General features: G+C 35.7%; 3 protein-coding genes and 1 long non-coding RNA gene across 6 annotated transcripts in view; all 4 read left to right on the top strand.

The window, feature by feature from the left end:
* LOC137404698 (uncharacterized) overlaps positions 1-22267 on the top strand; it is a 34112-nt gene extending 11845 nt beyond the window's left edge. The window contains exons 2-3 of the long non-coding RNA XR_010979737.1: positions 1008-1164; positions 22108-22267. This is a non-coding gene — a long non-coding RNA (uncharacterized lncRNA). The remainder of the gene's footprint in view (positions 1-1007; positions 1165-22107) is intronic.
* Positions 4796-10215, top strand: LOC137403692 (uncharacterized). Of its 3 annotated transcripts, XR_010979609.1 has the most exons (6): positions 4796-6939; positions 7087-7146; positions 7283-7372; positions 7898-7980; positions 8849-9750; positions 9888-10214. XR_010979609.1 is itself a non-coding variant. In XM_068089699.1 (5 exons), exons 1-5 carry the CDS (start codon positions 6758-6760, stop codon positions 9355-9357), a joined length of 924 nt encoding a protein of 307 aa, XP_067945800.1. In that variant the 5' UTR covers positions 4796-6757; the 3' UTR covers positions 9358-10215. The 3 variants fall into 3 exon arrangements, 2 of the variants coding, with proteins under 2 accessions (XP_067945800.1, XP_067945799.1); XM_068089699.1 differs by having other exon boundaries at positions 8849-10215; XM_068089698.1 differs by lacking the exons at positions 8849-9750; positions 9888-10214 and having other exon boundaries at positions 7898-8767.
* Positions 11285-14005, top strand: LOC137403691 (uncharacterized). Its single transcript, XM_068089696.1, has 2 exons — positions 11285-13072; positions 13182-14005. Exons 1-2 carry the CDS (start codon positions 11302-11304, stop codon positions 14003-14005), a joined length of 2595 nt encoding a protein of 864 aa, XP_067945797.1. The 5' UTR covers positions 11285-11301.
* Positions 18720-20030, top strand: LOC137404048 (uncharacterized protein F54H12.2-like). Its single transcript, XM_068090204.1, has one exon. It carries the CDS (start codon positions 18720-18722, stop codon positions 20028-20030), a length of 1311 nt encoding a protein of 436 aa, XP_067946305.1.
* Positions 22268-23810: the final 1543 nt, after the last annotated feature.

Genomic DNA, 23810 nt, shown 5'->3' with positions numbered 1-23810 from the left:
TTTCCTAAGGACTTGCTTGCCTTGAATAGTCTCTAAGATTTACTAACAGTTGTGTAAGCTTATCGATTGCATTCATTTCTATTCATGGCATTGTTCATGTTCTGTTCACATTGTAAAATTTGCCTCTTTTCATCTTTAAAGCCTTTTATAACAAGTTTACACAAGCAGAATCGAGTTAGAGAGGCATCGTTGGGTTTGAAATGTAAACAGACTTAAAAGCAAACCATCAAATTATTTCAAAAGGCGATGCTGGTCACCATGGCTTTGAGATTTGCAAACAAAACCTCGTCTCAATTTCTCTTCAGAACATTCCGATAGGCAAACAACCTTTATGTATTGTTCTTGGTTAATATAGAGTTGTCTCCTCTCGTACTTGTAATGTTCCTTGTAACTGTGGGTTTCCTGTTAGAGGATACTGAAGATACTGATACGACAAAACAAGACCTTTACCCGTTGCATTTAGGGCAAATGCAATGCGTAAAAGTTTTGCTCCCTAAATGTAACCTTCACCCTAAAACTAGTCGTTCATCTACCATCATAAATGTAAACCGTTTTCATATACATGTATTTCGTAGGATCAAGACCACATTAGACACGGAAATACTATTAGCTTGAGATAGCTATTTATTATTTCTATGGTGTTTCTCTGAGAGTTCTAACGTAAACATACGAAAAGCTTTGGAGTGGCACAACGAGAGAATTAATTGTTATTGATGTAAATGATTCGTTATTAATACGATTTTATGGACACTTTTCTACTGATCAATTGATATCGAGTTAGTAAAGATCAAAGATTGTCAAGTGGCAGTCAAATAGAGGTGGCGTTCAATTAGAGAGTGGTGCTCTCTTTTTCAACCCTTCTCTCGCAGTGGCGGTCAAATAGAGGCGGCGTTTAGATAAAAATGGCTTTCAATTAGAGGGTATACGCTACTTTAAATTAGTGAAGAGTTGGGTTCCGGGTAGAGATTATTGAATAAGTTTTAAATTTTCATGATCTCTCATTATAGTGGTTCTACTCTTCAATGCTGAAGTAACATGGAAGAATATTGTAGCAAGTTTATGGATATTGACTTCACCGCTGATACTTGCTATTGATCACTGTGTTTCCATGACGGGGTTAATCCACAAGTTAGACTCATCTGAATGACGGAATGACATAAACCCGTAAGTCAAGTAGTGTTTTTACTCACAGATTTTTATCAAATATTTCATACTTGGAATTATGGAAACGGCACTTGCGAATGATGTGCTGGAAACTGCTGCGCAAGCTATTCCATTTTAAGCATTTTCCAGAACAGAATATTTTGCCTCGTGTTATCTTATTAGTTGTCTTTGCAAGACTTACTAGATGTTTTAGCATGAGTAAGACATTCGAAGGTAAAAAATGCCTCTAAGCAGAAGAAATAAAACAAATAATAACAGATAAATAACATTATAATTATTACACTTAGTAACTAACTACTATAATATATTTTAATATAATCTAAGAGATAGTCATTAGAATTCGTAATAATAGCTTGAACCATGATAATTGACAAGAAAAATAAATCGCTAAAAGCTATTAAAGATGTAGTTGCGTCAAAAATGAAATTAAGACCCATAAAAGGCTAAAATATCAGCTACAATTTGATGCCATTTTTGTCTTTGTAGACCAACCCTGTCCAGAGATATATGCGTTTGAATGAGGCCCTCTTTTAAAAAGCTCACATTCCAGCGGGTGCCTCTTTCATGACGTCACAAGCAAGGTATCTGAAACAAAACCATGAGCGATAAATAAGAGGTCGCTTCGTTAGCCAATCATGAGCGCGAAATTTTTATATAGGCCGTAATAAATGTTATCACTCGTAAAATGCGTTGTCTGTGATCTCGAAGAATCTCATCGTTAGAGAATTCTCATCGTTACTGATTCAACGTGTTTCAACAATTACTAAGTTATACATAGTTTTGTATAGCGACTGCGACTCAGAGTTATCTGAGCAACTTTTAGTGAAAGATTGGAGTAGACAGCCTATGGTCAAGCTGACAGGCGTCAGCAGCGTTTTGCTGCAGAGGAAGACAGAATGGAGGTAAATTAACTTAGAGTCTTCTATACTTAAGTAAATGTAATATTTTATAGTCATAAATACATATACTAATTAATAAAATGATAATTCTTTGCTATCTCCAATCATCGTTTCATAGCTTATCTGCCGTTTTACCTAGCTTTAATATTTTTTTCGAATTTTCCTTGGTAAATTAGAGTCATGATTACCAATTATTTTCACTCGTAGGAAGTGGGTAAAATCGATTGATCATTGCAAATCTTTAATTTCCAGAACCAAAGCTTCGAATCGTTGGCTTGGCCTGCTTGTGCCTTTATTAAATGTTTATTCGTTTTTAAAATTACACTCGCAATCTATTTAACTCCCAATTTGGAAGCTGTCAATAGATACGCTTTAGAATGAAATATCTATGAATGACATATATTTATTGCATTTGTTTTACTGATTACAGAATGTTTATGTCGTCCCACCAGCCAAAGAAGCTTTGTCAGTGTGGAAACTGCCATAAAGGGGAAAGAGAGACTTGAATGTGTGCTGCATAAGCCATGATGTTTTGTTTGAGTTTGTTGCAGTAGATGAATTTGTCTTATTGTATCAGCTAATACTATGTGAGTGGCCACGACTTGATGAATATTTTTAATAAAAGCTTTATGCCGAGATGAAAATATTTTTGCTTGTAAAAATTATATAATAAAATAATATTGTTGAAGATAATGCAAAACATGATTTGCAGAATATTGTAGTGAATTGGATATGGTATATGGATGTCCGCAGAACTGGAGAATGTGAGTTCAAATCCAGTTTGCAGCAGACTTCTCATCCTTAAAACTCTATCCCTGTCTATATTCTTTTTAAAGACGTGGCTTGCTTATTTCACTTCGGTAGTATTCGGTAAGAATACTACTAGTAAGAAACTAGTACGTAGACGGTGTAGGCAATGATATACAGCCCCGCCCCAAGGATAGGCGACAGGCATAATGTGGGCAGGGCTTATGAGAGGCTGTATATCGTTAGTATGTGTAGCTGCAGAACTGTGCTGATACAAAGACCGCGTTCTACATAGTGACTTGACAGAATTACCGTAGACCGGTAGAATTGGTAGTCGGTACTAGTGCTGGGCACGAGTACTTCTTGGTCAACGGGTTTAGACCCGCCCCTTCTGTTCGGGTTTTTCGAATATCGGGTAGCTAGTAGTGCTAGGCTCAGGTATTTCTTTGCCTACGGGTTTTTCGGGTATCGGGTTTATTGATATGGATTTAATGTTTAAATTTTCTAAACAAATATATCTTCAAATTTACAAAGCAATTATATTTCTTTTCAATTTATTTATCATTTTTCACAGTTTTTATTGACTGACATTCGTACTCGCACAGACTTGCCAACCCAAGAGTGGGGCAATGCGTGAGATTTGGTTTTGGGGCAATTGATGTATCAATGATAGTATATATAAAGTTGTGGAAATTGGGGCAAAAATCTCACGCATTTCTCACGCATTTTCATTTTTTCTTTGGGGTGATTGCGTGAGTCTCACGCCCAATGCCTGAGAGTTGGCAGGTATGTACTCGCAGCGTTAACAGGTGGATTGTTAAACAGTCAAAATAGTCTTGGGCTACAGGGCATTTTCGTGTCAACAGGTGGCAGAAGATAGGGTCTATGGTAGCTTAATACTTAAGCATGTTCTATGTACTTCTGACTTTTTGTAGATGGTGCTCCAAATATCATAAAAAACTTTGCATTATCGGCTTTTTCCGTTAGTAAGGCTTGTTGGCTTAGTAAAACTTGGTTATAATGAATTATGTAATCCATCATAGCTAGCTGTGGTAATCAATTTAAACAGAATTATTAAATTTTCACCGCTACTATCAACGCTGATAGCTGTTTCTAACAAGGCGATAGCGGAAACAGACTAAGGACCTATGTGTTATCGGTGATAGCGAACACGCACCATATTAAAAATGGCATAGATTTGTTTACGAAGCCGATTTGGCTAATTTCACAAATAAAATGTGATGTAAGTATTTCTTCTCACCTTTTAATGACAAGTAATCACTGCTTAACTACAATATTTCTAGTAGGCATAGTAAATAAGGTATGATATATTTTATTCTATCTATTAAATTAAAGACTAGTTAAACTCCATTGTCATGCCTCCTTAGCAAAAATGACGCAGAAATGCCCTGTGGTCCCAGACTAAGAGCGCTGGATGCAATAGACCGAGTTTTTGTTAACACTACCCGACGGATCCGTGTACCAAAACCCGAACTTGAAAGTCAAAACTTGAACCCGAAGGACCGGCATACCCGAAATCTCTATTACCCGATACTCGAGAGAAGATAAACCCGCGAGTTCAACGAGTATTACTACCCGTGCCCAGCACTAGTCGGTACCCAAATGTTTACACAACATTTGGACAAAGTGAATAGAACAAATTTTCAATTTTCGTTATTTGAGGCCTTTGAAACATTCGTAATAATGCATCTGTAGCAGGATTTGAAATTTTATTCTAGCCAACATGAGCAAATACAAAATAAGATATATGCCAATAGAGCCGCGTAAGACTAGACTTTTATCGCAAATAGCCGATGTGAATACGAGAGATAGAGACAGGTTGCCAAACGCGTGACATCATTTTGGGCAAGTCTGAGCACGTTTTGGTGGCCTAAGCGTTTTTTACGGCGATCAGATTTTTTCGGTTTTAATCTTAAATATCTTGGCAATGCGATCGCGTAACACAACAAACAACATATCAGTAGTTATGATACCGCCTCTACACTTAGATAATTCTCACTTTTGCGCACTTTTCTGTGTGCAGTTTTTGCTAGTGCAAGGCTGTTTGTGCGCATCATTAGTTACGTTGCTCTACGCTTAGATAATTCTGTGAGCAAGCCTTGACCACAACTATGATTAATTAGTCTCTTTCAGTATTCGTGCACAGGATCTACGCTTAGATAATTCTGCTAGCAAATCTTAGCCACAACTATGATTGACTCACTTCTATTCGGCATATTTGTGCATAAGATACCCTTCAATGATTTTCTTGAAGCCTAGCTTCGTGTCATTATCAGCCGTTCTGCTGCTGCTAAATTACCTTTGCTGTTTCTACGCTTAGATAATTTTCCCCTTGGCATAATTTCTATCAGAAGATATTCACACAGGGTCTTACCCTCAGTGCTCATGAGCAAATCCTCTATATTGAATTAATTGAGGAAAAACAATGTTTTTTTTTTATAGATGTTGATAGTCAGTGGTTGCCCCTGGGGCATTTATCAGTGCAGTGACTCAAACAGCTGAAAGGCGGTAGCTGTAAAATATTATAGTGATCAAGATTATGGTCCAATGTTCAGTATGGTATTGCAAAACAAAATAGTGAAACTATGGTTATGGAGCAATGTATAATGCGATGCACAAATAGACACCACCCTCCGCGCATTAATTGACAATGGGATATATAAATGATACGACCGCCTTAAAAATGGTTATAATACTATTAATTATAAAGAATGTTTATGTATCTATCATTTGAATACAGCAAGCCCACGCGTAACATTTACAGCTTACGTAGAATTGTCATCCATGTCTCCTACATCCAATCACAACAATATAGAGTTTACAGGCATAGGCCTTCGTGTTCCTTCCAATGCTTCAGCACTATCGAATGAACCTACTGATGCAGCTCGTACACTAACCACAGTGAGGATGAAACGGGAGCTAAAACTTACCGACCAAGCTAAACTATTTTACGCTACCAAATACCGAGCTAGTCTGTTTCTCTTGTGTATTTGTCTTGCCATAGGTTTTGGAATTTGTTTGAATATTCACCATAGAATCGTGTTACCTGCAAGTGATACTTATTACAATAACACATTATGTAACAAAGAAAGCTGGACAATAAACAATTCAAGAGTTAACCATTCATATAATAATTGTTTTGTACAATATGATCTTGGCGATAATATAAGAGTATCACTTTGTAACAATGAAAGAAAACAACAAATTTTAGATGTGAGATATTTTTCAAATGATGAAGCCTCCATTAAAGGCATAGTGATACCGTACTATTTAGTGAAGAGATTGTCAATGATTGTTATAAGAATAGTCAACTTGTATCCTGTGTAAGCTAGGTTGTGTAGATACACAAATGATGCTTATGGCTGAATTTTTACTGCATGATTTTTACAATAAATACATAATCTGATATGACCATGAAAGTGTTAGTGCAAAATGGATATCGTCACCAACAAAGCATAGCATTCTAAAACGAAATGAATGCTATCAATTAGTAGCGTGATCTATGCAAGAACAGTAGTAACATTAACTCACGTTATGTGTAAGGGGCTTCAGAGCATTTACATTATTAACTTGCAAAACAGGATAGATTACGTATAAAACAGGATGAATTACGTATAAAACAGGATGAACATCGGGTAGGTTGAGGATAACATCCGAAGATTGTATCACAAAATTAACATTTTGAGTGAGTAACCCCAGACGCGTTGGAGTTTACGAAAAAGCCTTTGGTTCAATGATTATATAATACACCCCTCTGATGACTTATAGTTGAACTAGTTGCTGCTCAGCTAAAAAAACATTTTGGAACTTGTTCTATGGTGTCTTGAAAACGCGTAGAAAAAAATACACCTGTTTCTGCCAACTTTAGCTGATAAGACCTAGACAATGCTAATTGATGAATAACACTGCGGAAATCACCAAGACCGATGCCAAATGGTTTGGCACTCGTATTAAATCAGTCAGCTTTCACTCGTATAAAAGCTGCAGCAAAAACCCTTCTCATCACTACTGCATCCATGGACGTTAGCAAGGAATCGATAGAGTCATTGCAGAAGGAGCTTTCTGAGAAACGAAAACTCTTTCGGAAAGAGATGAATCGACAGAGAATGTAAGTATCATTTATCAATGCTTTATTTATCTGTTTAACTGTTTTTATAGCTAATATAATTTCAGAGTTTGCAATATCATTCATTCTATGCGATGTATGGCATAGTTGAAAAAAAACGGTAGTGTATATTTATATTGTCTACTTTAGGAAGCAAAAAAGGGATGATGTCCCGACTACGAGTAAAAAACGAAAGATTGGTGATGATAAGTGAGTATACTTTTAAAGGTTATTCATTTGAAATTTCATATTATTGCAATGTGTTTGGTTTTTATCCCTAAGTAGTAAGCTAATGAATGTAGAATTTTAATTCTCTTTATGACATAAATATATGATACGTTTGAAGGGAAGAGCAAAGCAATCAAGAAAGTTTTGTTGGAGCCGGTGAAACCAGTGCGCCTGTTGATATTGAAAAACCTGCGAGAGATGACATAGAGTAAGTACATTATTAAGATGTACAGATGTCCATTTTTGATGTGTATAATACCTATTCTACATTGGTTGCTGCTGAACGAATTGAACACCATACCATGAGCACAAAACTGTATACCGTGCCTTGTACACAAAATTTTATACCCTGCTATGTGCAGAAAATCGTACAGAGTGCCATGTGTACAAAATTGTACACTGCTGTGTGCACAAAATTGTATACAGTGCTATATGCACAAAAATTGTACACCAAGACATGTTCACAAACTTATATACCGTGCTATGTCCACAAAATGGTACACAGTGCCGTGTGCACAAAATTGTACATGGTGATAATTCCAAAAAGATTGCATACGGTATTGTTGTTAGTGAACAAAATTGTGCAGAATATTGATTGTAAGCAAATAAAGTTGCACATAATTTTGATTAATATCTAATAAGAAACCTTGAGCATTGTTTTTACAAATTTGAATTGATAACAGTCATACCTACACTACTCAATGAAATAGTATGTATTCTATATATATTTTAGAATCATTGATGAAGATAACAAGGTGGAATCGAGTGAATCCTCGGATGAAAGCACGGAAGATGAAGGCGAGGAATTATCAAAAGGTGCATTCATTGAAAACAAACTGCATTTTCTGGCGAGCGAATTGACAATCTGTCAAATCGATGCCAATAACTTTACGATTTCTTACAAAAATGATACGCGAGTATTCATAAAGTCTGGGGAATACACGGGAAGGTTACAAACCTTCCCATCAAAGTATTCTCACTCGATATTGATCAAAAAAGGTGAAGTTCTAGAGCATATTAGAAATTGTATTGAAAAACTTCTTGGAAAAAACAAAAAACTGAAGTTTTTTGGAAAAACTGAGTCGACATGCATGAGTGTATTTCCGATTACTGTCGAGAATTCTGACAAAGCTAAATGCTTGAATGTCTCCGATAATGGTGTACCAAAACTCATACCATTAGCTGACCTGGATCAGAAGACTGGCATTTTTGAGGTTGTGTTACAATCTGGCAAAATTGTTAAAAAATCAAAGCATGAGTATGAATGGAAGGTATACATTGTTGAGGCACGACTAAAAGATTTGCCCGCAGGGTCTGAGGGATATTTTCGAGTTTGCAATGTACCAAAAATCAGATTTTTCTGAAATCGAAATCATAGACTTCACAGCTTGTGTTTTTAGATGATTGTAGTGGTGATGCAAGGCTTTTGGTATTGATGCGTGTATAATTTTATATACCTATTTTGCTTTATGTATTGCACAATATACAACGAATAAATAGTTTTTCTTTTTATGTGATGGACTATAACTTTATCAATTGATAATTTACTTATGATGTCTATATATGACAATAATCGTTTATCAAAATAAATGACTTAATGATAGCAGAGCTTGCATTTGATTGAAGAGAGATAAACTGGTTGTTAGCTAAATAAATAATGGAATGTTTAATCTGAATTTTGCAGAAAGCTACATGTTGTGGTACAATCTGAATGATGACTGCACCAATACATATTCTACATACAAGCTATTTATTGAGAACAAAATTAGAAACAAACCATTAACAAATGATGATATTCTGTCCATCCATAATCAATACCTGAAGCGATTGTATGATACGTACCAAGCTCAACCACAAACGCATGATGAGTGTGAAAGACTTCGCTTTGTGTCTTCAATGGTCACGCATTACCCATTGTATGCTGATGGTGAACTTCTTTGGAGAGTTATACCTCCAATACCTGAAAGCAAACCAAAATATGATCAATTTGTGTCGGGTGTATTTGACATTATTGAGAAAATTTATGAAGAGTTGGTGCAAGAGAAAATACCACTAGATGTCGTATCTAAAATGATTATACTTGCACAATTTTTTAATAGAAATCTGTTTACTGAGGCTTTACGCTGGGTTGTTAAAAACTCAAATGAGAATTGTGAGTCCATTCGCTTTGTAAAATTTTATGATTTTATCTAATTATAACACGGTTACATTTGAAAGAATTGTTATGCCAAAACTTTTACCATCTGATGTGTGTATTGATTCACCAACTATTAGAGGTGAAAAAGAATTTAGATGATATAGTTTAATGTGAACATTTGTAACACTACATTTTGCTATTTAATATTTGAAATAATAATGTAGCTTTGAAATATATATATATATACTTCTGAGAATAAATGTAGATCATGAATCAACAAAAAGATAATTATTTATGCTACAGATATGAACAACTATGACTGTTTCATGTGCACGAAAAAGTACAAGTATCAGTCTGGATTGTCAAGACACCTAAATGTGCATAAAGTAAGATGTTCAAGTTGCAATCAACTAATTTCTCCATGGAAGAAAACCAAGCATATGTGTAAGGTAACTGCTGTAAATATATACTCGCGTTGTTTTTCATGTAGTAAAGTCGATCAAATTCATTGAACAACTAAAATCTACCTAACAAATACAACGAGATAATAATCATGCCATATCATGAAATTATGTTATTATTTTAGACTGAAACTGGTAATAAGAATGGAAGTTTTCAGACTTTAGAAGATTTACCCAGTCTCTTTCACGACGAAACAGAATTTACCTCTAGTTATAAAGGAATCTACAGACACCAAACTAATAAAATTTTAAGGAGAAATTGGACAGCGATTCGTAGCTACACCATGCATCGTAAATATTCTAGACTCTACAATCTGAGAGTGGAAAACAACGATATACAAAAAACGCTCACAGGATTGAATACGATGAACATATTTTATGAACAAGCTGTCAAATTCAAGCTGCAGGCTTCAATCGGATTTGTGCTGTTAAACAATGAAACAAACAGATTACGATACTGGCATGCCAGTGCAGGGTATGACAAACTTTTTGATAGTCCAATGCTGGTTGAAAAAAAGGCCGACTATGAAGAATTTTTGGACCAACTTTCCCAGAAGGAATTTATTGAAAACGCAACTCGAGCGAGACCATCAACAGTTTGGTCACTACATTTGATTACCAACATTACATTCTACGTATATCCGATACCAAATCATTCCATCGGATGTCCAACAACTTTACCTAGCTACATCAAGCGCAATAAAGCGATAGTATCAGCTGATCTAGATAGTACGGGCAAGCCTTATCGGAACAACCTCTGCCTATTTCGAGCGCTTGCCTACATGCGAAAAGAAAAAAAAACATTGGAATCCAGTACAACCAAATATTATGAAAAGTACCTCCAATGCACTGGTTGTGAAGCAAATCGTTACAAAGGAATTTCATTGACAGAGCTGTCGGATGTTGAAAATGTATTTCACATATCTATAAATGTCTTCAAAATGGAAGGAACTGAAAACTCTCTCTCTGCTACGATAGTTTATCGATCGCAAAGCAATTACAGGGAAAAGCTCAATTTACATCTCCAGGACCAGCATTTTTGCTGGATATCGGATTTACGCCAATACACGAAATCCTACAAATGTACATTTTGCTCAAAACTGCTAACTTCACTTCGATTGCTAAACAGTCATACGCGTGGATGTTCTGGACAAACGAAACTGATATATCCTTCAGGCGCATACTCACCCCCCAAAAACTATATTTGACAAGCTCAATGACATTGGAATTCATGTAGATGAAAGTCGAAAACACTACCCGTATATAGCCGTCTTTGATTGCGAAAGCTATCTCGATACTACCAAGTTGCCAAAACCTACAAAAACCATACAATATGTAGCGGAGCATAAACTAGCATCAGTATCTGTATGTTCTAACATCGCCGGTTATAAGACTCCACAAACATTTCTTAATGACGAAGATGATGAGTATTCAGTAGTCAAAAACATGATGATGTATCTAGAAATGCTTTCTGACATTTGCTATGACAGATTACACCTCCGTTACAGAGACATATTTGATAAACTTGAAAAAGTTAAAATGTTAGCCATCGAAAGAGAGTTCCGCGCAATGGATGGAATTGGTGTAAGCGGAATAGAACTACGATATGACAATCTAGAAGAAGAATTAGACAAATATCTAAGAGATTTGATGTGTTTCGGTTTTCAGAGCAAATCTTTTGATATTCCACTAATGAAGAAGCACATCATTCGATATTTACTAGAGACTCGCACAGAAATTGATATCGTTATTAAAAAAGCCAACAAGTATATGATGATACAGACAAAAAAGCTACGATTTCTGGACATTGCCAATTTTTTGCCAGAGGGCATATCTCTAAGTGATTATCTAAAAGCTATGGAGGTAGATAGTGGAAAGTTTCATTGGATATATGAACGATTTACATCGATGGAAGTACTAAAACGCACAGACTTTCCAAAGAAGGAAGAGTTTTACAGTGAACTGAAAAGAAAACATATATCAGATGAAGAATATGAGCTCTGCAAGAATGTCTGGACCAAAGAAAAGATGACCACATTGCGCGATCTTCTGATTTACTACAATGAAGCCGATGTAACTCCGCTAGTCACAGCTATTGAAAGACAAAATGAATTCTTCAAGAGTCGAAACTTAGACTTCAAGTCAGCAATTTCAATTCCAGGACTTTCAATTCGATATTTATTTCAACTGAAAGATCCAGAGGCTCCCATATTCATGTTCGGAAATAGATTCAGTGATCTGTATCATTTACTACGCAGAAACATAAGAGGAGGTCTCAGCCTCGTGTTCAATCGTTATCAAGAGCGTGGAAAAACCAAAATCAAAAGCGAATACTTTGCTGGTAGAGGTAAACGTACACTAGCCTGCATGGGTTGGGATTGCACCTCAATGTACCTGCACAACCTAGCATTATGCGATATGCCCACAGGCGCTTTCGTTAGACGCCGGAGAGGAACGAACTTTAAAATAGAAAAAAGCCATACAACGGGTGAAAAAGCCACTGAGTGGATCGAATGGATGAGCAAGCAGCTTAATATACGATTACAACACCAGTTCAATGGTACAGAAAAAAGAATCGGAGGATTAAATATCCCAGTAGATGGATACGGCGTATCGGAAAAAGGTGAAGAAATAGTGCTAAACTACAGCGGATGCTGGTACCACAGCCACATGTGCCAACGCGCGCCTGTTGGAATACAAAAAAACAAACGCAAAGACAAAGAAAACAGATCTAAAGTGTATAAACATCTAAAATACTTTGTGGATTTAGGATACACGGTTTATCATGTATGGGAATGTACATTTGACAGGATGAAAGTGGAGAATCCAGAAATAGCAAAGTTTTGTAAGGAGCTACGCATTTCAGTTGATAGCCGATACAGACTAACGGAAGAGCAAATACTGAAAGAGATAGAGAATGGTGAGATGTTCGGTATAGCTGAAGTCGATATTTGCGTTCCAGATCGATATAAAGAGATATTTTCTGAGTTTCAGCCTATTACCAAGCATGCATTTTTGTCTAGAGATGATATTGGAGATCACATGAGAGAGTTTGCTGAGAAGCATAATCTGTTAAAACGACCAATGAAAACGCTGCTAAACAGTTATTTCGCTAAAAAGATTCTATTGGCAACACCTCTACTGAGATGGTACTTGAATCACAATATAAAGTGCACAAAAGTGTATCAAGTGATCCAGTATAAACCATCGAAATGCTTTACTCGATTTGGACAAGAAGTTATGGAAGCGCGTCGAGAAGGAGATGTTGATCCCACAAAGAAGATCATCTCCGACAACTGCAAACTAATAGGTAAGAGAATGAATCGATATATTACAAAGCATTTGTACATGGTATAGCATAAAGTAATTGTAAAAATGATTTATATGCATAGACCCAATATTATATTTACAAATTGTAGGCAACAGCGCCTATGGCAGAACACTCACCAACATTGAGACACATACAGATGTATCATTTCATGAAGCAGATGATATCACCGCGGGTAGACTGATAAACAATCAGCAATTCCGAGATCTACAACAAATAGATGAAGACAAAATTATTGAAGTAGAGAAAGCAAAACGTGTTGTTCGGTTGAACATACCAGTTCAAATAGGATTTTTTGTACTAGAATATGGAAAGTTGCATTTGCTACGGTTCTACTATGATTTCCTACTCAAGTTTATCTCTTTTGAAGACTTTTGTCTTATTCAATGTGACACTGATTCACTCTACATGAGCTTAAGCGAGGACACATTTTACTTGGCAGTTATAAAAAGCAAACGAGGTGAATTCATAGATGAGTGCGAAAATTGGCTATCTCGAGAATATTGCCATGACCACAAAGATGACTTTTTTAAAGCAGTCTTTGCGGGTCAATGCTGGCAATCACAACAATGCTGTACTCAGGCAGCGAAGTATTATCTTAGACAAGCTGGTCTCTTTCATTTAGAAAATGTGTCTGAAGGCATCATCGCGTTGTGCAGTAAGTCCTACTACTGTTTTGGGAAGCAACCAAAGTACAGCTCAAAAGGTATCAGTAAGAGGCACACTGAACTTAAGAAAGAAGATTATATGGATGTTCTGTTAGCTCGTAAAATTGGCATGGGAACTAACAAGGGAATCCGTTCTAAAAACAATTCGATGTTTACATATACTCAGCATAGAAAAGGGCTAAACTACATGTATGGCAAGAGGGTTGTATGCGCTGATGATGTAACCACTTTGCCAACGAAGTTGTAAAGCACTGGTTTGGTAGCTGTATATAAGCTTACTTCATATTCTATGATGTTTAGTATTTAGCTGACATTCTTTCAGTAACCATCAGTTATGGATGTTGCAATTTCTCATGGACAAATATATAGTAATCTCTATAACTTTGTATGGTTTCGATTGTCACGGTATTATAACAAGCACTTCGCTACTCACGAAGTCAACTCTACAATATATTCACTTTATGAACAACAACGAATGTGGAGTAAAGATATACGACGAGATCTACAAAGTATAGCTCTTGAAATGTATAACAATCAAGGCTTTGCAGCCTTTCAGGGAGTAGCATCCGAGTTGAAAAACCCTAGTGTAGAACATAATCGTATATTGATTATACTCTACATAGCAGTTCGATATGGAAAACTATACATTGACAGAGGAGAATTCTTTGCCGTAAAACATGTAATCAATGAACTAAAAAAATCCTTGGGGTTCTCTAGAAAGCAAGATCATGGAGGCAACCTATCAGCATTCCTTTAAACCTCTTGTATATATTACCGTACACCAACTCGAAATGGTCAGTTGTGTGAACTTGGTAAAACCCATCACAATTATAATTGATATTGTTCATAATTTACGATAGTCATGACATTACAGCTAGAACATAGTTTTTCCGCTATAATTGCTGGTCCTAGTAGAGCGGGAAAATCTACATTTATATCCAGATTGATAAGATTTCGTAAAGAAATGATATTGCCTACACCCAAGAAAATTTATTATTGTTATAGTGAATGGCAACCATTATATGAGTCTGAGTGCTTTAAAGCTGTTGAATTTCATCGAGGCGTCATTGATGCGGCTACTTTAGATGGAAATATAAATAATTTGGTTATTTATGATGATCTTTTAACGGAATGCGGTGAAAACATAGAAATGATGTTTACAAAATACAGTCACCACAGAAATGCTAGCGTTATCTTTATAACTCAAAATATGTTTCATAACAGCAAACACTTGAGAACTATGTCACTTAACACGTCGTATTTAGTAATGTTTAAAAATCCTAGAGATGTAAACCAAATCATGTATCTTTCTACGCAAATGTATGGAAAAAAGTCTAATTTCTTAATCGAAGCCTTTAATGATGCTACATCGGTACCATTTGGCTACCTCTTCTTAGATTTGAAGCAAGAAACTCCCGACCTATTGAGAGTTAGAACGAATATATTTCCTGATGAAAAAACATATATTTACACTAGCAGAGATGAAGCTATGTCATTACCACGATATGTGGTGAACGAGCAAGAACATGAGTCAGAGACTTAGAAGATTCGCTCCTACCTTGCACTGTTTAGCGAGCTGTGATAAACGTACAGCAAAGTCTATTATTGAAAAGGGATCACCGCAACTTATTGATTGTTTTTCAGATATTTGTCACAATTTGTTGCGAGGAAATATTAAGCTCACACCTACAGAGAGAAAACGATTAGTAAAATACAAAAAACATATAAGAAAGATCGCTGACAAATCAACTGTTAAAAAAACTAAAAAAGCTCTGATTCAAAAAGGTGGTTTCTTGAGTTCACTTTTAGCCCCTCTGCTAGGGTCAGTGATTACACCGTTATTGAGTGGTATTTTTGGAAAACGAAAGCAATGAGTGTGAAAAATATAAAAAAATTTTATTTAGTAGACGCTTCCCAAATTAAACATTTGACAGAAGGTTATAAGGAGAGAACAAAGCCATTGTTGTCTAAAGAAATCGAGAGCTTAGACAAAAACATGATGGAAATAATTAATGATTCATCGCTCTCTACTGATGAAAAAGTTCAGAAGTACAACAATTTACTGTTACAGTATCAATCCGTATCGAGTCAAAGTTCTCAACCCTCTGAAGAACTCGCTGTCTCCAAAACAAATAACCTCGATAAAAGCCAAGAGAGTATTTACAACCCAATAGAAATAATACCTAAACCGTATAAAAACAAGGCTGACAATTTGTGGTCTATACTGAAAAAAACCACTAGTCTGAAAGTTTTTGATAATGGTAAAGTAAGCATCAAAGGCGAACCAATTCCAAACAGTAACATTTCAGATATGGTAAACAAGGCGGTAAATCCAAGACAGCTAAAGAAAGACATACCGGGATGGGATAGATTTCATCAACTCCTGACCGAAATCAATGTTCCTAAATCTCTGTTAACGAGTGAGAGCAAAATACCACTACCATCAAATCCGGTTGTATCTGAAAATGAAAGTATAAAGTCTCACTCCGATCATCGAGATTCGCAGAAGAAAGCAGGGCTTGCTAATTGGGAGTCACACGATCGCAAAAAATATGCGAAAAAACAAAAACGGAAGGCAAACTAATATATCAAATGTATACTTTAACCCAAAGCACAAAGCGGGATTTACTGGAAGAACAAAGCTACAAGCTGCCTTAAAAAACAAAGTATCATCAGCAAACGTTGATAAATGGCTGCAACAAACTGATTCGTACACTCTACATAAACCGGCTAGGAAAAAATTCAAAAGAAGAAGCTATATCGTTGCGGGTGTCAATCATTTAATACAACTAGATCTAGTCATTTTTTCTCAGTTTGCAAAGTACAATGATGGATACAAATACATATTGCTTATCATCGATGTCTTTAGCAGAAAGGCGCATGGTATTCCGCTAAAGTCGAAGTCTGGTTTAGAAGTTAGCAAAGCAATTGATAAATTTTTACAAAGTCAAATTGAAGATGTATTATATTGTCAAACGGATAAAGGTACAGAGTTTCTAAACACTTACACACAAAATGTATTCAAGAAATATAATATTCATCATTACACCTACACCAACCAAGAAATCAAAGCTAGCTATGTCGAGAGGTTGATACGTACGTTAAAGCAAAAGATATATCGGTATTTCACTCATACCAATAGCTACAGGTATATCGATGTGTTACAAGATTTGATCGAGTCATACAACTCTACAGTTCACAGCGCTCACAATAGAGCTCCTAATGATATAAATTACGCTAACCAAGAAAAGGTATGGCAAAGTATGTATAATCCCGATAAGCCAATCACAGAAACCCAACCAAAGTTTAAATTTCAACTCGGTGATAAAGTGAGAATATCTAAATACGCCACTACTTTTGCTAAATCATACTTACCAAATTGGACTGAAGAAATCTTTACCATTTCCAAAAGGCATAGCACCACCCCACCTGTATATTCTCTCAGCGATGACCACAACAATGAACTCATTGGAACGTGGTATGAGCCAGAACTGCAAAAAATAAGAGTTAAAGACAACACATACAAGATAGAATCGATTGTGGGTCAGCGAAAAGTAAATGGAAAAAAACAGTATCTTATCAAATGGTTAGGATATGATTCTAGTTTCAACTCATACATAAACAAATCAGATTTGATTAAAGACTATAAGAACTAATGTTCTCGAGTCAATCGCTCATTGTTCGCAAGATGAGGGTTGTACTACCGAGTAACGCCTCTCTAAAACACTTTCCGAGCAATACGATAGCAGAGTATACAGTTAAATTACCTCAAACTATTGACCTAGCAAAGGGAAGATGGGAAGTTGGACTAGATGAAATATCATTTTACAAGTCGTGGCATAATGTTAAAAACGCTTATGTAACCATTTCATTAAATGGGACTGATCACAGAGTAACTATTCCCGATGGATATTACGAGTCAGCATCAGATTTAATCAAACAGCTCAATGATAGCGTAACAGAAAATGTCAAAGAAGAAGTAGTTTCGTTCGAATACAACGATATAACAAGAAAATGTAGCGGCTTGATAAAAGCTGTGGCTAGAAGAAATATGGGAATAACTTACTCAAAAAGTCTGGGTGATCTGATTGGGATGGAAAGAGCTTTTATAAGTTTTGGAACATCTATTAGCAACAATCCAGTATTAACGACAAAGGGAAATGATCACTACATGGTTATAAAAGGAACGAGTGTAGTTCGTCTTCATACAATATTTGAACTGTTAGTTTATTGCGACATAGCATCTGAAACCATTGTCGGGGATGTTGAAACGCGTCTTTTGCGATCAGTCGTCGTAGAAGAAGGTCACTGGAAAATGCAATCTACGAATTTCAACAAGATCCAATACGTTCCCGTTTCTAAAAAGAGTGTGAGCACTATATCTATCTATATATACACTGACTATGGAAAGCGTGTACCATTCGAAGACGGACGTGTCATTGTTACACTAGATATAAGAAGAGTATTACCTATTTATGAATAATTACAGAATGCATCTCGTACCATTCGATTGTAATCACGCTGAACAATCGTACAAACATTTCTATAGTCAAACTGGTTCAGGCTCAATACCTATATTTAGTGGATCTAAAACGCAAGTTGGCTATGGTCTCGGTGGAGTCTTTGGCGGATTACTAAAAGCCGCGCTACCAATAATAAAAAAAGGGGCTTCTAGCATTGGAAAAACTGCTCTAAAACACGGTATAAATGTTGTTAAGGATGGTTTGACCGGCAAAAATGTGAAAACATCGTTAAAAACAAATTTGAAAGCCGTTGGTAATGATATACTGGCTAAAGGTCTAAACAATGTAAGCAATATAGTTGGCGGTAAGTCGGTTAAACGAAAGAATAAAAGAAAACGACAAAGCAAAACAACAATCACTTCTTCACTACCCGTTAAGCGTAGAAGACTCAAGCAAAAACCAGAACCTAGAGATATCTTTAACGCCTAACAAAGAAAAATGTCACTTATATTCGAGCATAGCTGCTTAGCCGCTAAGCCAGAGCTAGATATATTTTCAACTCCACCAACAATGGCTGCGTTAGAAGATAGTTGGAGCACTGAGTATTTACCCACCACATCTTTAGATGATACGAGTCCAATCAAATTCATGATTTCGGGAGACTCAAACCACTACATAGACCCTTACTCTAGTTACTTGTATTTAGAAGTAAAAATTACCAAGCAAGATGGAACCGACATCGATGCTGGAACTCAGATAGGTCCAGTTAATCTGTTAGCTCACAGCTTGTTCCAGCAAGTAGACGTATGGCTAAATGATACATTGATCACATCGTCATCAAACCTGTACCACTACAGAGCTTATCTCGAGACTTTGCTGTCATTTAGCGATGAGTCTAAAAAATCACAACTGACTATGAGTCTATACTCAAAAGATACACCAGGCCAAATGGATGATATCGCTGACGCTAATACAGGGTTAGTCGCGAGAAGAGAATTTACCGATGAAAGCAAAACGGTACCCCTCATATGCAAACTGCATTCGGATATTTTTCTCCAAAAGCGGTTGCTACTAAACGGGGTAGATATGAGAATAAAACTCATCAGAAATTCTGATAAATTCGTTTTGATGGGGGCAAACAACTCAACTCACAAATTAAAAATAACTGCTGCATCGTTTTTTGTGAGAAAGGTTAAGGTAAACAATGGTATACAGTTGCAGCACATCGAGTTGATGGATAAAAAAATGCAACCGGCTATTTACCCTATTAGAAAGGTTGATATGAAAACCTATAATGTATCCACAGGCTCACTGTCTATGAACGAAGAAAGTCTATTTAGCGGTATTCTTCCAAAAAGAATAGTTATTGGTTTTGTAACCTCTAAAGCTTTCGAAGGCGGGTATGATAAAAACCCGTTCAATTTTACTCATCAAAACCTGTGCTATTGCACTCTACTAATTGATGGAAAAATGGTTCCACAAAAACCGTTAGTGAGTAACTTCACTAATGGAGAAACACTGAGAAATTATTTCATGCTCCTACAAAGTACAGGACACATATTTAACAACGGTGGCGTTGATTTTGATAGATCGGATTTTAACCAAGGTTATACGCTGTTAGCCTTTGACCTTACTCCAGATCAAGACGAATCCGGTTGCTACCACGTACTTAAGAAAGGAAGCATTAGACTGGAGTTAAAGTTTGCCAGCGCTCTTACCGAACCAGTCAACATTATCGTGTTTGCTGAAAGCGATGCAGCGATCAAGATTGATAAAAACCGACAAGTTTTGACAAATTTCTCACGATGAATACGGAGCAAATATACAAAGTACTCAAAGCTGATAGAGATATGGACAAGCTAAACTTTAGGGGAGTATTCCCTATCGACAAGATTCCTGACGAAGAGTTCACCTTTCCATCATGCGCCGTGATCAACACAAAACCCCATACAGACAAAGGCGAACATTGGGTGTGTTTTATCAAAAACAGAGACAGAACTGGTATATATTTTGACAGCTATGGATACCCACCTTACAATTTACCCGAAGTGGGAGATGTACTGGCTAATTGCATAGACTGGACATATAATGCCAAATCACTTCAGACTCCATTCTCTACAGTATGCGGAGAATATTGTATCTTCTTTCTAACGCATATGGCAAAGGGGTTCACTCTAGATCATATTATTAATCTTCTTGACGATAATGGAGATACTTTTGCAAATGATGCTTTCGTCTATAGCTATACAATACACAAGTACAGAAATGTTATCAACACCAGCAGTTTAAATGTCATTGATATTCCTCTGATCATTCAAAGCGTAGCCAATGCCCAATACTAATCATGGGTATTCTTATTTACAACATAGACAATATGTTATTATATTCTGTTGCAATTGCTGTATTAATAAATATGATATACATCAAACACTCTTTATTCTCTTTACTGTTGTGCCGCATCGAGGAATGAAGATAGCATTCTAATATACACATAGCCTAGAAAAGCACCATACAAAGAATGTAACTAGTAAAAAAATAGTAAAAACTTATTTAACGAAAGAAAGGCTAAAAAGAATAAGTATACTCACATAACGAAATGATCAAACTCTGAGCTGCACTGAAGAGACCTCAAAGGTCGAAACAAAAATTGTCTGCAGATTGAGTCGAGTCTTACAAACAGTTCCATCATAAGTAGTGATGTTATCCGTGCAATACATAACCTAGAATACAGCCTGTAATGGCAGTGCTAGATTTCATGACTCAGCAGTGCGATAATCACTGATGCGGATCTTGTGAACGTCTTGAATAAAATAGCTATTATGAGCATCAATCATAGTTGTGGTCAAGGCTTGCTCACAGAATTATCTAAGCGTAGAGCAACGTAACTAATGATGCGCACAAACAGCCTTGCACTAGCAAAAACTGCACACAGAAAAGTGCGCAAAAGTGAGAATTATCTAAGTGTAGAGGCGGTATCATAACTACTCATATCAACTGATAGAGAAAAAAAATGCTTTCTTTTAAGATCAACTTCAATTTGACGCAACTACATCTTATTACGTGTGTCATAGTCTGATAAGTTTAGTCTAACTTGTCTATTGTGGTTTCTATGCCTCTTGAGCAAATCAATAGGAGTTTGTAACATTTGTCAATATTATGTATTCAATTCAGTTTTAACAATGGTAATGATTATTATTGACTGTATGATGAGGTCTGTAATAATAAACAAGTGAAGTCAGTAAAACAGTTGAAGTTGTTCTCTCTTCTTATGTATGTATTCTATGACAGTGGTGGTATATTATAGTCATCAAGTGCCTGCTAGCACTGTGAGGGTCATGTTATGTCAGGTTTTAATAGACACGAGACACTGTTACAATGAAGGCAATGTGATTTTTGTTTCATTGTTAGTTTGAATGCCTACTCTCATGTGATTGGCTAGTCACAGCTCATAGCTTAAACAGCTTCTGTTGCGCCTGAATGACATTGAGCATGACTGAAACTCGTCTGTAGCAAGTTTGTACACTTTGGCCGCTTCACGCAACTCAAGCTTTCTTTGCAACAATTCGGTGGGGCTGCACCTCAAGACTCTGTCACCATAGTAGCAACTTTTTAGTTTCATTGTCTCTGCAAATGTCTGCTCTTGTGTGATTGGCTAGTCACAACTCATATCATAGACCTCAGCTTGTTTAACAGTTGGGAGTGTAACTAAGGGTAGTCAGACAGTTACAGCCTGTGAAAGCAGCTGCTCTAATATCTGGTGAAGAGCTGACAGATAGATCATCTCCTAGTATAATCTGATAGTATATCTCTGTTCATAACTTGAACTTGTTTGATGAGTTACAATAACAATTTAGTAAGTAACTCTCTACTATAATTTATCAAACAGAGCTCAGAATAACTTACCAAGTACTGGGCTGTTACTTACATCAGATCTCCTCTGAATGTAATCTCTGACGAACTCTCAGCTTCACGTATCTGCATATGACATAGTTTACACGAGTCAGCGTTGAAATTTGACCATCAACCAATCAGAGACAGTATCTTGAAGCAGGTACCTTATTTATTCCTTTATTAGACATGAAGTAGTCTTCATTATATTTATTGTTGGTTTCCTCAAGTTTCTCATTAGATATATTCAATGAAATGGTACTCAATATGTGATAGTATTTATAGATATTTTATATATATAAATATGCCTCCTTCGTCAGACTCTGTATCAACACATTAATAAAAATCATTAGCATTCCTCTGTTTGTTATTTCAAAACATCATTTTGATAGATGCTACTGGAACATCTTAACTTCACACATATTACTTTAACATGTTAATTATCATCATGGCGTGGTAAGCTGACCTTTTAGTTGCGGAGTTCAAAGTCAGAACATAGATCACATTATCTTACTATATTTACATGTAGATCACATTATCTTACTGTATTTACATGTAGATCACATTATTTTGCTGTATTTACATATAGATCCCATTATCTTACTGTATTTACATGTAGATCACATTATCTTAGTGTATTTACGTGTAGATCACATTATCTTACTGTATTTACTTGTAGATCACATTATCTTGCTGTATTTACATATAGATCCCATTATCTTACTGTATTTACATGTAGATCACATTATCTTAGTGTATTTATGTGTAGATCACATTATCTTACTGTATTTACATGTAGATCACATTATCTTACTGTATTTACGTATAGATCACATTATCTTACTGTATTTACATGTAGATCACATTATCTTACTGTATTTACATGTAGATCACATTATCTTACTGTATTTAAATGTAGATCACATTATCTTACTGTATTTACATGTAGATCACATTATCTTACTGTATTTACATGTAGATCACATTATCTTACTGTATTTAAATGTAGATCACATTATCTTACTGTATTTACATGTAGATCACATTATCTTACTGTATTTACATGTAGATCACATTATCTTACTGTATTTAAATGTAGATCACATTATCTTACTGTATTTAAATATAGATCACTTTATCTTACTGTATTTACATGTAGATCACATTATCTTACTGTATTTACATGTAGATCACATTATCTTACTGTATTTACATGTAGATCACATTATCTTACTGTAATTACATGTAGATCACATTATCTTACTGTATTTACATGTAGATCACATTATCTTACTGTATTTACATGTAGATCACATTATCTTACTGTATTTACATGTAGATCACATTATCTTACTGTATTTACATGTAGATCACATTATCTTACTGTATTTACATGTAGATCACATTATCTTACTGTATTTACATGTAGATCACATTATCTTTCTGCATTTACATGTAGCTCACCTTATCTTACTGTATTTACATGTAGATCACATTATCTTACTGTATTTACATGTCGATCACTTTATCTCACTGTATTTAAATGAACCATCTGAATAGGAACGGTTTACGATTTCTTACTCAGAGTTTGGAAATTAACTTCTGAAGGTAGATGAGTCATCAACTATGAGTCAATAAGAGTAAAAAGGGTTTTACTCAACTTAACAGAAATTACTACTCAGCTGATATATGATGATGATT

The sequence above is a fragment of the Watersipora subatra genome, chromosome 9 (assembly GCF_963576615.1).
Source record: "Watersipora subatra chromosome 9, tzWatSuba1.1, whole genome shotgun sequence".
Classification (NCBI taxonomy): domain Eukaryota; kingdom Metazoa; phylum Bryozoa; class Gymnolaemata; order Cheilostomatida; family Watersiporidae; genus Watersipora; species Watersipora subatra.
This window is presented reverse-complemented; position numbering and strand designations above follow the sequence as displayed.

Bases quoted from the DNA above. Each gene is read 5' to 3' on its own strand.
- LOC137403692 (XM_068089698.1), top strand. From the start codon at position 6,758: ATGCCAAATGGTTTGGCACTCGTATTAAATCAGTCAGCTTTCACTCGT. The intron at 6,940-7,086 runs GTAAGTATCATT...TGTCTACTTTAG, and splicing joins GAGATGAATCGACAGAGAAT to GAAGCAAAAAAGGGATGATG. The intron at 7,147-7,282 runs GTGAGTATACTT...ATACGTTTGAAG, and splicing joins CGAAAGATTGGTGATGATAA to GGAAGAGCAAAGCAATCAAG.
- LOC137403691 (XM_068089696.1), top strand. From the start codon at position 11,302: ATGTTAGCCATCGAAAGAGAGTTCCGCGCAATGGATGGAATTGGTGTA. The intron at 13,073-13,181 runs GTAAGAGAATGA...TACAAATTGTAG, and splicing joins CGACAACTGCAAACTAATAG to GCAACAGCGCCTATGGCAGA.
- LOC137404048 (XM_068090204.1), top strand. From the start codon at position 18,720: ATGTCACTTATATTCGAGCATAGCTGCTTAGCCGCTAAGCCAGAGCTA.